Consider the following 16,783-nt stretch of genomic DNA (forward strand, 5'->3'; position numbering starts at 1 on the left):
TCACCCCTAACACTATAAAAGTTTACAACAGCAAGCCAGACTGCAGATGACTGAAATTTTTCATGATTGATGAACATGGAGAGGCTTCATCTCGACAGTGTTAAATTATTGCGTGTAAATAAGGAAGGAGTCAAGTAATTGAAGATGTTTGTACTGATTCACAACTTGGAGGAAGAAGTCTACACTGCGTGTTTCTCAACCTTGAAGGTTAGAAAAGCCGACCCACCTGAAAGGTTTTGAGAACTTAATAGTAAAGCTTTGAGCCACTGTCAGGATACTGAATTTTTGCTGTCCACCTTGTAAATATTCCAGGCCGGCATTGAAATTTCTGCCCAACATATACAGGAATTGAGGAAATAGATGGATTATCTGGCTAAATCTTAAATGCATCTGTTATTTATCTGGAATCATCTTTCCCAGAGATTTGGTTAGAATGTAGAACTTAGTACCATAAGGAGTATTTGAAGCTTATTGCAAAGATGCAGGATTTACTGAAGAGATGAGAATACAAGAACTAGGAATAGGAGTAGGCCCTTCGACCTTGTAATGGTGTGGCTGATTTTTCCACTTCAGTGCCAATCTCCTAGCTACCTTTTGTATCCCTTAATTCCCTTGTATTCAAAAATCATTGACTTCTGTCATGTGTTAACTGAACAAACAGAATCCATAGCTTGCCAGGGTAGAGAATGCCAAAAGCTTAACTTCTTCATTCAGAGGATTGTTTCATTGTGTTAGTCCTCAATGACCAACCCCTTATTCTGAGACTGACCTCCTGGTTCTGTATTATAACTATCAGGTTGGGACTAACTTTTCTCTTTATATTTAAAAAAAAGACAAGGCAGGTGTTTCTTCAAGTGGTTCATCATTATGGTGGACATAGAGAACATTGTTCCACTGGTGATAGAGATCAGACAAGGTGCCATAACATAACAAGTCACAAATAAATTGAATTGGGAAATTTCGTATAAATGTCTGTCCAGAATGTGATAAAAATATCAAACTTGTTACAATGTAGAGTAATTCAAGTGAAGGCCATCACATTTAAAAGGAGTCTAGAATTATGAGTTGAGTTTGAGTTCCTAGTCCAGTCTGACTCTCTGTAGAAAACAGTTGGAACCTGAAAGGATTAACTGACACCACAAGATAAGCTTGTCTAAATGATGTAGTAGTTGGTTCCTGGCCAGAGCTAAGCAATTTGCTTGTTTCCAAAGTTGTGTGAGACTGTTTCCATAATAGCAACATGAGCCTATTCTTGTGTTGAACCTGAGAGACTATCATTATACAGTAAATGGAAAAGTCCTGGGGAAAGTTGATGTACAGAGAGATCTGGGTTTTAAGGTCCTTTGTACCCTGAAGGTCGCAACACAGATCGATAGGGTGGTCAAGAAGGCACATTGCATGCTTTCCTTCAACTGATGGGGTAATTTAGTACAAAAGTTGGCAGGTCATGTTACAGTTGTATACGACTTTGGTTTGGCCACATTTGGAATACTGTACAGTTTTGGTTGCTTTGGATAGGGTGAAGAGGTGGTTTACCAGGATGTTGCCTGGTATGGAGGGTGATAGCTACGAATAGAGGTTGAGTATATTAGGATTATTTTCATTAGAAAGAGGAAGTTGGGGGGGGGGGGGTGGGGGGTGGGGAGGAGGGGGGGGGGGAGCGTGTGTGCCTGAATGAGATCTACAAAATCATAAGAGGTATAGATAGGGTGGATAGCAAGAAACCTTTTCCCAGAGTGAGGACTCAATTACTAGGGGTCACGAGGTCAGGGTGAGAGGGGAAAAGTTTTTAAGGGAGATGTGTGAGGGAAGTTCTTTATGCAGAGGGTGGTGGGTGCCTGGAATGAGTTGCCAATGGAGGTGATAGAGGCGGGCACAATGACGTCATTTGAAGATCTACCCAGATAGATACATGAATGGGTAGGGAGCAAAGGGATACAGATCCTTAGAAAATAGGTAACAGGTTTAGATAGAGAATCTGGATTGGCGCAGGCTTGGAAGGCCGAAGGACTTGTTCCTGTGCTGTAACTAGTTATTAACGAATATGTAATAAACCTATTTGCCGCTCATCAAGATTGAGTTTACCTTCTGTCAATGTCTAAATGTGGGCATCCTTCCTCATGTGGTATCAATGGTTTAGACTAAAACCAGCAAGGAGGATTGACGGCAGTGAAGCTACTGAAAGTTTCTAAGTCCCACCATTAAAATAATGACAAGGTACAAAGGGATTGCTGCACTATCAGAATTGCCATCTTTTGAATAAGTTGCAGAGAAAGGCTCTCACTGCTTTCTCAGGTGAATTTAAATGATTCCATGGTCATTACTTCAAGCAAGTTCACGAGTATGCTCCCTATTTATTGCCCAATATTTATTCCAAAGCTAACAATTTGGTAAGCGACATATGTTCCTTAATTGCAATGCAATTTGTAGGAATTCAGTCTGTTTGGATTGACTACTATGTTTCTTGTCCTAACTAATGACTACACGTAATTCATTGGCTGGAAACACCTTTCACTATGGTAAAGTGATTCTATAAATAGAAATCCTTCCTTATCATTCTGCTCATTGCTGTCAGAAGTGTTCTTGAAGGAGAGAGTGAAATGCTGCTTTCCTTGCACACGCCAAATCATATTTAATAATGCATTCAAAGTGTACTGTGTGAAGTTATTATATTTGATTTAAATCTGTTGCTCGCTTGCTTTCAGAAATGTGTGTGCAGCAGATTGTAGGAGGAGGAAGAAGGAAGGCAGATTTATGGGACCAGTTTCTGAATCAGACATTTCACAGCATCCTGTGGAGGAAAAGAAAAGCCAAAAATTTAAAACTGCAATTATATCAGAAAATTGGTGCATTTGAAAATGCAAAGGTTTTTGGTAATGGTAGTGTCTACAATAAAACGAAGCCAGTTTGTCTCCCATAACTGTTAGGTTGAAGAGTAGGAAATTAATTACTGTAATTTCATGTAAATACAAAAATATAAACCATGTTTTTTGCTTTGCCCTCTGTCTATGTTGTTCCCTTACTGAATTTTTAACGTAGCACAGTAAAACCTGTCATCATAGCATCATTTAAACAACATTATCTTATTTGTTTGTTATTACTGGGATTTTTTTTTCTTTCTGTTCTGGGATGTAGACATCACTTCTTATGCCATCATTTTGACCATTCCTAATTGACCCGAGGGCAGTTACGAATCAGCCAGATTGCTGTGGGTCTACAAGTCACCAGTAGGTCAGACCAGGAAAGGACAGCAGATTTACTTCTGAAGGGACATTGGTGAACCAATTTTTTTTAATGACACTTGTCAGTAGTTGCCTGACTAACTTTTTAAACCAGATTTTATTGAATTCAATTTTCTTTATCTGCCAAAGTGGAAATTGAACCTTTCCCTCCAGAACATTCGCCCGAGATTCTGGATTACTTGTCCAATAACATTATCACCGCTTATTTTCTCTCACTCTTTCTTCCCCTCACATGTTTTAATGAGGTCTTCCAACTTTTGAAATGAACACAAAAACAGAAATTGCAGGAGAAGCTCAACAGGTCTGGAACAGGTGGAGAGAAAGCAGAGTTAATAGTTTGAGTCCAGTTACCCTCCTTCAGAATTGAGTTTCTGTTTTTGTTTGATTTCCAGCATCTGAAGGTCTTTTAGTTTTGTTTTCTTTGAAGTGAAGAGCTGGATGTTAATAATTTAATGCAAGAGAAAAGGGGACTAAGACTGTACTGCTGATGAGTTACTGGTCCAGGAACACTCCGCAATAGACAGATCCAGAAGGGCATTCTGTGTAGTGTACGTGGTGACAAGAGTGTTAAATGGCTTGATAAATTGTGCAATAATGTTGGAAACTGAGTTAAAGTAAGTGTTAAAGTAATTGAGTTCAGTTTGAGGTCTGTTTCTATAATATATATATATCTCCATCTATCCATCTAGTAAGCTGACGAACAACTATCTTGTGAAAACCTAGAAATTTGTCAGGTGAAAGCTGATTGGAGCTGTGGCAAACTGAGCAAGAAGCCTTGTTGCAGCGATGGTGGTAAACCATTGGTGCAGTTTTGATGTTTAAGGATGCTGCTCAAATAAAATGAGTAGTGCATTTGAATCCTTTTCTGGTGCTTGTAATAACATCTTTCCAACCATTTTTTTCTTATCAAATAGTTTTATTGTTGAATAAACTTTTTGTTTATCATGTTAAAAGTACACTGGCAGACTCTTGGAAATGCATTCAGTTACTACTAATCATAGTTTGAAAACGGAAAGGTCTATAAAGCTTTATTTCGCTCAGAGATCTTTTTGTCTAGTCTTAACATCAGCTGCGATCATAATATGACATCAATAATAATAGTTGGTGTCTAATGCATTCCTCAGCATTAACCATTTGCGATCTTTAGTCTTCAACAGAGGGCTTGTACAGGGTGGGGAGACTGGGTCAGGTGCATCAGTAACAAGTGCTTTGGATTGACCCTCCCCTGTAAAATTTCAGTCAGATTAGTGATAGGAGGTAGGCAGTGGGAAGACTATCTTGTGGGTTTTAACGTTCCCAGACTTGCAAGCCCACTGGTTGGGAGTGTATAATCCAATTCACTCAGTGTAAACGTATTAGTTCTTATGCTCAGCTTAAAGGAAACTCATTTCTTGTTTGCAAGTTTTGCAGGCTACAAATGTACTAATAAGCTTCATTTCAAAATGGAGTAGGCAGGCACTTGTGGCATTGAATCAACACCTGGAGTGAGCAGGCCTAATAAATGGGCAAGGAGAAAGTGAGGACCGAAGATGCCGGAGATCAGCCTGATGAAGGGCTTATGCCTCCAACATCAGATCAGATCAGATTACTTACGGTGTGGAAACAGGCCCTTCGGCCCAACAAGTCCACACCGACCCTCCGAAGAGCTACCCACCCAGACCCATTCCCCTACACTTACCCCTGCACCTAACACCATGGGCAACTTAGCATGGCCAGTTCACGTAACCTGCACATTTTTGGTCTGTGGGAGAAAACGGGAGCACCTGGAGGAAATCCAAGCAGACACGGGGAGAATGTGCAAACTCTACACAGATAGTTGCCTGAGGCAGGAATTGAACCCGCGTCTCTGGCACTGAGGCAGCAGTGCTAACCACTGCCACCCGTAATTCTACTGCTCTTCGGATGCTGCCTGACTTAGTAAATGGGCTGCCACATTTTCTGTTGGAAAGAGCATTTCTGTTGTTTGTCCATTTATTCATAGAAAGCAGTTCATAGTTGTGCTATCACTGCATTAATAGAAAACCAGTATGGGTGCTTGACTTCAGAATGCTTGTGGTAATTGTGCGTGCTGTTTTCATTAACTGTGTGATGATTTTGTTCTCCAGCATGTTAATTATCACTGCATGTTTAACTCTCAAAAACAAGATTCTGCTGTGCAACTCGAAAGAGAGGTTTGCAATTAAGTAGTACTTTGCTTGGCCTTGCAAGCTCTGTACAGCCAATTAAGTGCTTTTGAAATGTAATCAATTATAGTGTAGGGACCATCGCCAATATGCGTTCAGCAAGTTCCCACAAACAGCAATGTGACAAAGACTGGTCTTTTATTTTAAAATGATGCCAGTTCTGGTTACCAGAGAAAATTACTTTTGTTCTTCTTTGAGATCCAGAGTTCTAGATTTTTACTATTGTTGTGTAGAAAAAGTGCTTTTGATTTCAGTCTAGTGGAGACTGATCTAAAATTTTAACACTGTACCCTACTCCTCTGGTCAGCCCTATTCCTCTGGTCAGCCCCATCAGAGGGAATAGTTTCTGGCAACTCCATTCAATACTTTAACAGCTTTAAACAACTTTCAGATCCCCTTTTAATTTGCATGAAAACAAGGGGATGAAAGCTAATTTTACGTACTTAGAATTTAGCTCTTTTAAAGTTTAAGTATCCTTTCTTTCCTTTGCAAGACAAACTGAGTTAATTCCTTTTGTGTAAGGTAATGGTCCTAAAAGGGTTAATATTCAAGTAACATTGGTTCCATCCATTCTATGTGGATATGATTATAGCATTCTAAAAAAACTTAGGTAAGTACATGAATGGGAAAGATTTGGAGGGACATGGGGCAGGAGCAGGCAGGTGGGACGAGTTTAGTTTGGGATTAAGTTCAGCTTGGTTGTTTCTGTGCCATATGACCCCCATGACTCTCGATGTCGCACACAGCCTGTGGGTGAAGACCAGGAATTCTATTCTAGCATTCAAAGGGTTATGGTTAGGATATCTAAGAGATGGATGATAGTAAGTCAAGGATGGATAAAAAGTGATAATGTGGGCTATAAGTAGGTGGAAAAAGGGTTGGTGAAGCTCTACAAAATGCGTGTCATGGCTGGGCCTGAGGTGTGCGGTCAGCAAAAGGACCTGGAATGAAATGTTCAGTTACTAAAATTATTGAATGCAGAATTGGGTTCTGAAGGCTGCAGAGTCCCCATTGAGAAAGTGGAGGTGTATTGGCTGCTTGATCTGTTACAGTCTAGTTATTTTGACTGTGCTGTTAAATGAACAGTTTCAGGGTTTTGACCCAACCATGATGAATGTTGTATTTCTGAGTTGAGACAGCGTGTGACTTGGAGGGTGAAGGGAGAGTTTTTCTAAATGTGCACCTAAGTGATTTAGTGCTTCTTCTCGTCAACATTTTTTTTAAACATACTCATCCTCCAATGTTGGTCCCTGCCACATCTTCTATTTTAGTCACTCCTTAAGTGGTGACCGTCTTCAGCTCCCTAAGCCATGGGTTTACTCTAGCCCCACCACCTCCAAACCTTTGCCTTTTTAAGATTTTCTCTTTCCTTTCACTCGTTTGTGTTATTGGCATCACTGCCAAGCGAAACATTTGTTACCCATTGCTAATTGCCCTTGAACTGAGTGGTTTCCCAGGGGTTGACCACATTGGTGTGGGTCTGGAATTCATGTAGGCCAGACTAGGTAAAGATGGCAGATTTCCTTCCTTAAATGTCATTAATGAATCTGGTTTTTAAAAAAATAATCAATGGCCTTTGTTATGGTCACCGTTACTGAGATTTTTATTAATTGAATTTAAAATCCTCCAGCTGCCATGGTGTGATCTGAACCAGTGTCCCCAGAGACCTAGCTTGGGCCTCTGAATTACTCAACCAAAGATATTTCCCTATGCCATCATTCATAAACTTGTTAATGTTTGACCAAACATTCGGCAACCTAACCTAATATCTCCTTGATGTCAAGTTTAGCCCAATAGTGCTCCTGTAAAAGAACAACATAAAAGGTGTTGTGTAAATACAATCTTTTACTTGGAGTGAAGGTATGATGCTATCAGTGGTTTACATAAATACATGTGCACTAGAAATTCCATAGCTGGAGGAATGCCCTGTAATAATCAACAATGGAAATTGAGAGATGGACAGCATTGGTGAAACTGAATATGTTACACAGCCGGAGGAAGTAATAAAGAGAGCCTCAAATCTTTCTATGAACAAATTTCAAATCCCAGTTAAACACTTTAAAATTAAGGTGTTGCCACAATGGGGCCGAGTTAGTGTGCATCATAATCTTTCTCGAACGGGACATGCTGTAAATCAAGATCGGAGCGACTGCATTTTCCAGAGGAAGGAGGGTGGGAAACCAGCTGCTGCAGTGCTCAAAATAGAAAATTTTCATTTGTTTCTTTTAAATGCATTTTTTTTAAAAAAATGAGCTTTTTGTTTTTCACAATATTAAATGTTCACAATATAAATAACAAAATGTATCTGCATTTAAAACTATCCCTGGACATTGGATATTTGGGTGTGTTTCCATAATTAAGAAGCACTCTCTGATGGTACATGGTGATGAACCTCACCTCATCAGTGTTCAAATATATTCTGAAGGTTTATTTAGCATATTGCTGAAACCACCATTTTCTTCTCTATCTTCCTGTACATCAGTTTGTATAGCTGTGTCTCCAGTCATTGGGCTAGATGGTCCATGCAGAATTTTAACGAAAGTGGATCTTCATTTGATCTGTTGAGGTTGAATTCATCCATATATCAGGCATAAATTACAACGAAGGTAAGTGCTTTGCTGAATTGGATATGATGTGTTGTATTTCAGGAAGTTTGAAATAAAATAGCGCACCACTATGTGGTAACAATGCTACCTTATTCATTCAAGAAATATAGCTACATATTTAAATATATTTTCAGAATGAAATAAAAATAATTACATCCCCTGTTGTGACTTCAAGGATTTTTGAGTCGGCCTGTAGATGCAATAAAGTGTGTGGAGGCAGAATCGTTCTTAGAAATGGTGCTCTGAAGCTCAAAATAGTTCATAAATCTGTTACAAACATACATGTATTGCTGGAGAGACTCTGCATCTGTGGAGAAGGAAACAGGATGATGAAAAGGTATTAACTCTCTCTCTCTCTCTCTCCACAGATGCTACCTTCCATGCTGAATGTTTCTAGCATTCTCTGCTGCTGAGATCAAATTGTTCAACCATATTCTTAATTTCTTTTCTATTTAAATTCATCAACTTGCTGGTGAAATTTTCCATCCATACAAAGTTGATAGATGTTACCAGGGGTGCAGTAGCAGCTTGGCTCAGTGAATAGCTGTCTTGCTATTTAGTTTAGAAAATTGGTTAGTTCAAGACCAGAATCTTGATTTTTCGGCTGACATTACCAGTGTTGAGTCAGTGCTGTGAGTGACCCAGTCAAGTGCTGGGTCATTGCTGTGTTGTTGACTTTCAGGTGAAGTTTTCAAACATAGTCTTGCCTGATCTTCAGTTGGGCTTGAAGAAGTAATGTGACATTATTTGAAGAAAAGCTGAAGAGGTCTTCTGCTGTTTTGGCAATACTTTGGTCATATCTTAGCCAGGTCAAATGAACTCATCCATCAAATCACTAGTGTTTCTAAGGCCTTGCTGTGCTTAAATTTGCTGTTCCTTTTGTGTCAGAAATAAGTGTGGCTGTGATGTGCTTCTGGAAGAACCAAGATTGTGCAGGTTGTTGTTTGTGTAAGTTTAGTGACTGTGTAAGTTGATGTCCAAAGTTAAAAATCACACAGCACCAGGTTATAGTCCAACAGATTTTAATTGGAAGCACACTAGCTTTCGGAGCGTCGCTCCTTCATCAAGTGGTTGTGGAGGGCACACTTGTCAGACACAGAATTTATAGCAAAAGTTTACAGTCTGATGTAACTGAAATTATGCATTGAATAATACCTTAATTGTTTGCTGAGGCTTTCATCTGTTAGAATACTATGATAGTTTCACTTCTTTCATGTGTAAATCACAAAACCCTTTTTTAAGTTAAAAATCACACAACAGCAGGTTATAGTCCAACACGTTTAATTGGAAGCACACTAGCTTTCGGAGTGACGCTCCTTCATCAGGTGATAGTGTGCTTCCAATTAAACCTGTTGGACTATAACCTGGTGTTGTGTGATTTTTAACTTTGTACACCCCAGTCCAACACCGGCATCTCCAAATCATGCCTTTTTTTTAAAAAGTTGCATTCTCCGGTTAACTGTAACAATGGATGATAGCCTAGACAATATGTTGAAGGTGTTAGCCCCCTGTGTTTTCTGTCTTTGCCATAATGTTTAGACTGATTGTAAACTAAAAAGTGAAATAACAGAGATAACTGTAATGACCTCCTCAGGAGATGGACACGTGCTGCAACCGACAGGGTACCCTTCGTTGTTCAGTACTTCCCAGAAACTGAAAAACTATGCCATGTTCTTCGTGACCTGCAACACATTGTCAATGAGGATGAACACCTTGCCAAGATCTTCCCCACACCGCCACTGCTTGCCTTCAAACAACCGTCAAACCTCAAACAGATCATTTTCGTAGCTAGCTGCCCAGCTTTCAGGACAACTCCATACAACCCTGTCATGGTAGGCACTGCAAGATGTATCAGTGTGTGGACATGGATACCACAATTACGCGTGGGGACACCTCCCACCATGTACGTGACAGGTACTCATGTGACTCAGACATCATTGTCTATCTTATACGTTGCAGGCAAGGATACCCTGAGGCATGGTACATTGGGGAAACCAAAGGCTATGGCAATGGATAAATGGGTACCGCACAACAATCAACAGACAGGAGTGTTCCCTCCCAGTTGGGGAACACTTCAGAGGTCCAGGACCTTCGGGCGGTTATCCTCCAAGGCGGACTTCGGGACAGGCAGCAGTGAAAAGTGGTCAAGCAAAGGCTGGTAGCTAAGTTCCGTACCCGTAGGGAGGGCCTCAACTGGGACCTTGGGTTCCTGTCAAACTACGGGTGACCACCATTGCACGACACACAGACACACAGACGCTCAGACACTCCTACATACACATACTCCCACACTCTCATGCATCCTCTCAGAGACTTAAGACCACTCGACACTTCCGCACGCGCACGCACTCAGACACTCATATCCCCCAATCCAGGCGCATGCGCACATGCTCTCCTACAGGCGCACACACTCTCACATGCATCCCCTCACAGATACACTCAGATACACACAACACACACTCCCCCACACCCATAGACCCACATGCGCACATATGCATATACGTTTGTGGGGTGAATTTGGACTTGCAGAATTACATTGTACTTTGCTCAAAACTGCATGAATTCATGTAAAACTCTGTTATCTCACTTTTTAGTTTACAAGCAGTCTAAACATTATGGCAAAGACAGAGAACACTGGCTAACACCTTCAACATATTGTCTAGCTAGCACCCATTGTTACAGTTAACTGGAGAATGCAACTTTTTAAAAAAAAGTTTTGTGATTTACACATGAAAGAAGTGAAACTATTGTATTCTAACAGATGACAGCCTCAACAAACAATTAAGGTATTATTCAATGCGTAATTTCAGTTACATCAGACTGTAAACCTTTGCATAAATTCTTGTCTTACAATTGTGCTCTCCACAACGACCTGATGAAGGAGCGTCACTCCGAAAGCTAGTGCTTCCAATTAAACCTGTTGGACTATAACCTGGTGTTGTGATTTTCAACTTTGTGCACCCTAGTCCAACACTGGCATCTCCAAATCATAAACTGGTGTAGTGAGGTTCGAATTGTAACTGTGCAGTTCTTACATTCTTATGAGTTTCAAATAGTAATTTCACCTGCTAATTGCTTCCTTGGATCTATATCATGTAAAATTTAGGGAAGTAGAATCTCAGACTCCTTTCTACCACAGAGTAAAAAAGAACCTGGATTTAAGTGTTGTAACACATCCCTTATTATTGAAATGCCCTTATCATTGTGACATAGGTAATTGCTACTGATGATTTCCACGCTGCAAGGTTCCACTGCAAGCTAGTAGATTTTTTTTTTAGAATTTGTTTTTGGTTGCTGAGGAGTGATATAACACACAAACATGAAACTGTTAGCATTAAATTGAATGGGGAATTTGGGAGAGAGATCTTTACCTAGAGAGAGAACAGAACCTGTAATTCTTTGTCACAAGGAATAATTCAAATGAGTAGCATTGATATATTTAAGAGGAATTTGGATAAGCATGTAAAGGAGAAAGGGAGAGGCAGATTATATTATTAAGGCGAGATAGTTTCTTTTTAAAAGGACTCTTGAACTTATTGGACTAATTTTTTAAACTGGCTGGCATGGAAACATAAAATTCAATCCCAAGACTCTTAATTGCCCTCTGAAATGGACCTCTAAGCCACTCAATTAATTATAAAATTGCCACAAAAAAGTAATTCTCTAAGTGCCTTTCCTACAAGGTCCACAGGCATTCACGTAGGCAGCACAACCACAAGAAGTGTTAGGGATAGGCAATAAATGCTGGCAGTATCATTGACTCCATATGGCAATGATGTAAGTTGGTAAAGGCATCTACTCTGTCAGATTATTGAGATTCTGGCTTTGCTGTATGGCTTGAGCTCTGGAATTATGCTTAAAATACAAAATTAAGAAAACTCGTATCTTTTGAAAAAGATTTAAATGTTTCTTCTGTTTCTTGGGTGTCCGTGAAAGGTCACTGCCAGTATTTGAAGTGGAACAGAAGCATTGTCCCCTGTAGTCCTGGGCCAGTGTTTCTCTACAAATGGCTATCAAGAGCAGACTAACCATCTTTCATTTTATAGCTGTAAGTGGGACAGTTTGTGCAACGAAATCTTAATTATCAGAGATGGCTCATTGTCACTTCTTGGGATATTTTTGTTTTCCCAGGAGATGTGGTAGACATTTATCAACGGGAGTTTCTAGCACTTCGTGACAGACTGCATGCAGCTGAGCAAGAAAACCTCAAACGTTCCAAAGAACTGAACCTTGTCTTGGATGAGATAAAACGAGCTATTGCTGAGAAACAAACATTGAAGGATTTCAACAGGACCTGGAGTCATTTATCAGGTACCTTCCATTATACAATGGGTCCACTGTGCATAGCACAAAAACAATAGCAACTGCTGTTTTGTGCCTTTGTAAGGAGGTATGGGATCAGCTGATCAAAATGTTAATCAACTGTAGATTTAATGATCTTTGAATAGAGAGAATCTGTGAGGTTTAAGGAGAAAAATTTTAACAGCTGAAGACACAACTGTTAATAGTGAAGAGATGAAATGTTGGAATGTGTAAGAGACCAGGTTGAAGGAGCACAGAGATCTCAAAAGATCGTTTGGTGGGAGGAAATTAGAGAGGTAAGGAGGAATAAAGCTGTGGGGCTTATTGGAAACAAGGTTGAGAATTTTAAATTGTGGGGTTATTATTATTCCATTATTGGAATGGAGGCCTATATAAGTCATTGAGCGCAGGATGGTGAAGTGAAGGGAACTTGATGCAACTTAGAATAATGGCAACAGTTGCTTACATGATGGTTGCTACATTCTTGGGACTCTGCTGATGTTCCCCTGCTGAGACACATCACCTCCTATCTAACATTAGTACATCCTGTCTTACAAATCTATAAAGAAAAGACATTTTTCTGATCTTAATATTTGCACTTTTTTTTATTTTAGAGGTTTTTTTTTATCTGGGGTTAGACTTTACTTTGAGTCAGCAGCCCCAAAGCGAAGCATCTATCAGTTGTGATGTTATGTCACAGTGACACAGCCATGCCTTTCAGTATCTTAAATTGAGTAAGAAATTGTTGAGAATAAAAGAGGCTATTCAGCTCAGAAAACCCTTGTGCTCTTTCTCCTCCTTGTGTTTTCATTCCAGAAAGACTAATATAAATGTAAATGTGAATGTGAATAGGTTCTCTGCAGCAGGTGAAGTTTCACCCCTTTGGCTAAATTCTGACACAAACCTGTTTTATGCCAACTTGTAGAATGATCTTCTCTGTTAATTTATTCCATTCTATTACCCTCTGGGTAGAAATAGTTTCACTTTATTTCATTGAATTACATACTTGTAAACAAATAGCATAAAAAATTAAGTCGAGGATGTGTTTTTTGTTGACAGTGGTCTTTAACATTGAAGGGTAATCTCCAAACAAGTTCTACAAAAATAAGTTCTTTAATGGAAACTCATCCTAACTTGAAATACTGTTGATACTCAAATGTAAAACTACTGATTTGAGGTGAAAGTGGAAAAGTTTAATTTCAGGAGCTGTGTCTTAACCTGCATTTTTTTTTGGTTTGGCTCCAGTAAAGGTGACATTTGGGACACTGACGCACAGTGTGAGGGTAACACTATGGTGGAAGAAAATGAAAATGAACACACATAGGTTCTCTTTAGTGAAAGTCCTTTAGCCCATCAGTTTAAAATGGTGCATATGTTGAATCTGTACACTGAAAATAATTTTTTAATATCCCTCACTGCTTTAAATTCTGGATCTGTGATAGTTCCTGATGGTGTATTTATTCGGGCTGTAATCTCTACCATTTACGTCGCATTCTGTTTATCCATCTCTTGGACCTTGCGTTTGAACTGTTCCTTGAAACCTTTTACTGATCGTTTGATTGCCTGTCCTGATGATATCTGAAAATGTGTTGCTGGTCAAAGCACAGCAGGCCAGGCAGCATCTCAGGAATAGGGAATCACCCTATGGAAGGTATCACCCTCACCTTGACCTCCTTCCACCTATCCCACCTCCATCGCCCCTCCCCCAAGTCCCTCCTCCCTACCTTTTATCTTAGCCTGCTTGGCTACTCTCTCTCATTCCTGATGAAGGGCTTATGCTCGAAACGTCGAATTCCCTATTCCTGAGATGCTGCCTGGCCTGCTGTGCTTTGACCAGCAACACATTTTCAGCTGTGATCTCCAGCATCTGCAGACCTCATTTTTTACTCGAAGATTTTAACCTACTGCAAATCCTCTTGCAAGGATGCCTTCCTTGAAGAAGCTCTCTTCCTCCCTCTACAAGGATTTCAGTGAGTCTCTCTCTCACTGCACCCCCCCAGGTCATCTCCTCTGCACAGAAACTCTTCAGCCATGTTCTCAACTCAGCACCGCCCTCCTAACCTGCAATCTCCTTCCTGACCTCTCCGCCCCCACCCCACTCCGGCCTATCACCCTCACCTTGACCTCCTTCCACCTATCCCACCTCCCTCGCCCCTCCCCCAAGTCCCTCCTCCCTACTTTTTATCTTAGCCTGCTTGGCTACTCTCTCTCATTCCTGATGAAGGGCTTATGCTCGAAACGTCGAATTCCCTATTCCTGAGATGCTGCCTGGCCTGCTGTGCTTTGACCAGCAACACATTTTCAGCTGTCCTGATGATATCACCTATGGCCTGCTAATTAAAGGTGCTATATAAATGCAAGCATGTTGAACTTTGCAAGAAACCAAAGCATGTCTATAATGATTGGAACTGGGTGTATCTTATTGACTGAGATCCTTGATAAAGGTTGTTAACCTGGGCCAAGCAGTGAGCTTAGGCTGACAGATACAAACAGGGGTTTTAGAATCTCCTCGTTTTGGGGACTGACTCAGCTGATTGGCCGCAGCCAGTGTACTCTGCATGTGTAAATAAATGGTAACTTGGTGATGGGATACTGGCCTCTGTGCAGTTATATCAGTATCCAGATAAAAAAAACCTCTTTCCATGTATGAGAGGTATATTGTTTACAAAAAGAAAACACTGTAGTTGGTGGGAAAAAGAATGTACTCTGAAGACCAGCAGGTATCTGGGAAGAGAAGAGCGGTTAAATGGATGAAATTTAAGTTATAGAGTCATAGTCATTGAGATGTACAGCACGGAAACAGACCCTTTGGTCCAACTCCAGCATTCATTGAATACATGCACAAGAAGTTATAGAATGCATTGTCAAAAGATATTGTGTTCATTTTTGTACTACTTAAAATCTGTTCAAATCTAAATCTGATGTAAAATATCATGTATTAAAGTATACATCTACATTATGAAAAGGGCATTTTGAGTATTTTTGAAACTCAAATGCAATCCAAGTACACACAGGTTCCTATGGTTATTGTGGGTTGCTGTTGAAGACAACATGAAACTGTGGTGCTGCCTCTACAAAACGTAAATGAGAATTCTATAAATGATGGATGAAAAAAAAATAGAAGCACCATATTGCAGAATAATTTTTCATCTTAACCCTCTTAAATCATTATCAATAGCAAAGAACACAGCTGCAAGAAAGTACTTGTGCTTATATTGTCTTTCGCAGCTTCAAAATATACAACCAGTGAAGTACTTTTTGAAGTCCAAATGGTGTAATGTAGGAAACAAAACAGCTACTTTGTGCACATTCAACTCTGTCAAGCAGCAAAATGATAACAGCTAGATATTGTATTTTAGGCAGTGGTTGGGGATATAAAAATTAATCAGAGCGCATGACTGATAGAGCAGGGACATTATGTTCATGTGGGATCTTATCCACACACCGAAAGAGGGAAGGTAAGGCCATGGTAGAGGTTTTCATACCAAAGATGGTACCTCTTCACTGGAATCACTTCTGTGGTGTCAAAGTTCAAACTTGGTAAGGTGCTCAAAATGAATATGGGATTGCAACTCACTTTTCTAACTTTAATATGACATTACTTAAGGTGGCTATGTGGATAATAGTGCACTCCTGCTAGTGTGATATAGTCAAGTGAATATTCAAATGAATGAGATGTGGCCTTGGTTTTAAAAGTTAAGTACAATGTCTGCTAACCATGACTTCACAACTGACCTTTTTCTGAGAAAGTGTAGTCATAGTTTGCCAGACTGATTCCTGGGATGGCTGCACTGACATATGAAGACAGGTTGAATTGGTTGGGATTATATTCACTGCAATTCAGAAGCATGAGGGTGAATCTCAAAGAAATGTGAAAAATTCTAACAGGACTCTACATAGTAGATGCAGGTAGGATGTTCCTAAAGACAAGGGAGTCTAGAACCAGGGGTCACAGTCTAAAGATACAGGGTAAACCATTTAGGACGAGATTAGGAGAAACCTCTTTACTCAGAGATGTGACTTTGTGAAATTTGCTACCATAGAAAACAATTGAGGCCTAAATGTTGTGAGATTTCGAGAAGGAGTTGGAAATTGCATGTGGGGCAAAAGAGATCAAAAGAAATAGGGAAAAGCAGGAACAGGCTATTGAATTGTATAATCAAGCATGACCATAATGAATGGTGGAACAGGCTCAAAGGCACAAACAGTGTCCTCCTATCTTCCGTTTTTTTGGCGTAGACTGCAGATAAAGCCATGGGCCAGGGAGCATATGATGCACATTGCTAAGGTATTAAAAGGTATTGAAGAAATGATCAGGAATCGAGATAATGAGGGAAGAGACCAGCCCATCCTATCAACAACCAAAGGAAATCTGAACTTCTAGACAGACCATTCACAGAATAGCAGATAAGAAGCGTTTCAAAATATTTCGAAGTTAATGTTCAGCAGA

General features: G+C 40.0%; 1 protein-coding gene across 1 annotated transcript in view; it reads left to right on the plus strand.

Moving 5' to 3' along the window:
- The window catches only part of mgat4b (alpha-1,3-mannosyl-glycoprotein 4-beta-N-acetylglucosaminyltransferase B), a 214,790-nt gene that overhangs the window by 109,533 nt on the left and 88,474 nt on the right, over positions 1-16,783 (plus strand). Inside the window, exon 2 of the mRNA XM_060836944.1 lies at positions 12,163-12,342. Within this exon, the coding sequence (XP_060692927.1) occupies positions 12,163-12,342 (180 nt within the window). The remainder of the gene's footprint in view (positions 1-12,162; positions 12,343-16,783) is intronic.

Source organism: Hemiscyllium ocellatum, chromosome 16 (genome assembly GCF_020745735.1).
Source record: "Hemiscyllium ocellatum isolate sHemOce1 chromosome 16, sHemOce1.pat.X.cur, whole genome shotgun sequence".
Taxonomy (NCBI): Eukaryota; Metazoa; Chordata; class Chondrichthyes; order Orectolobiformes; family Hemiscylliidae; genus Hemiscyllium; species Hemiscyllium ocellatum.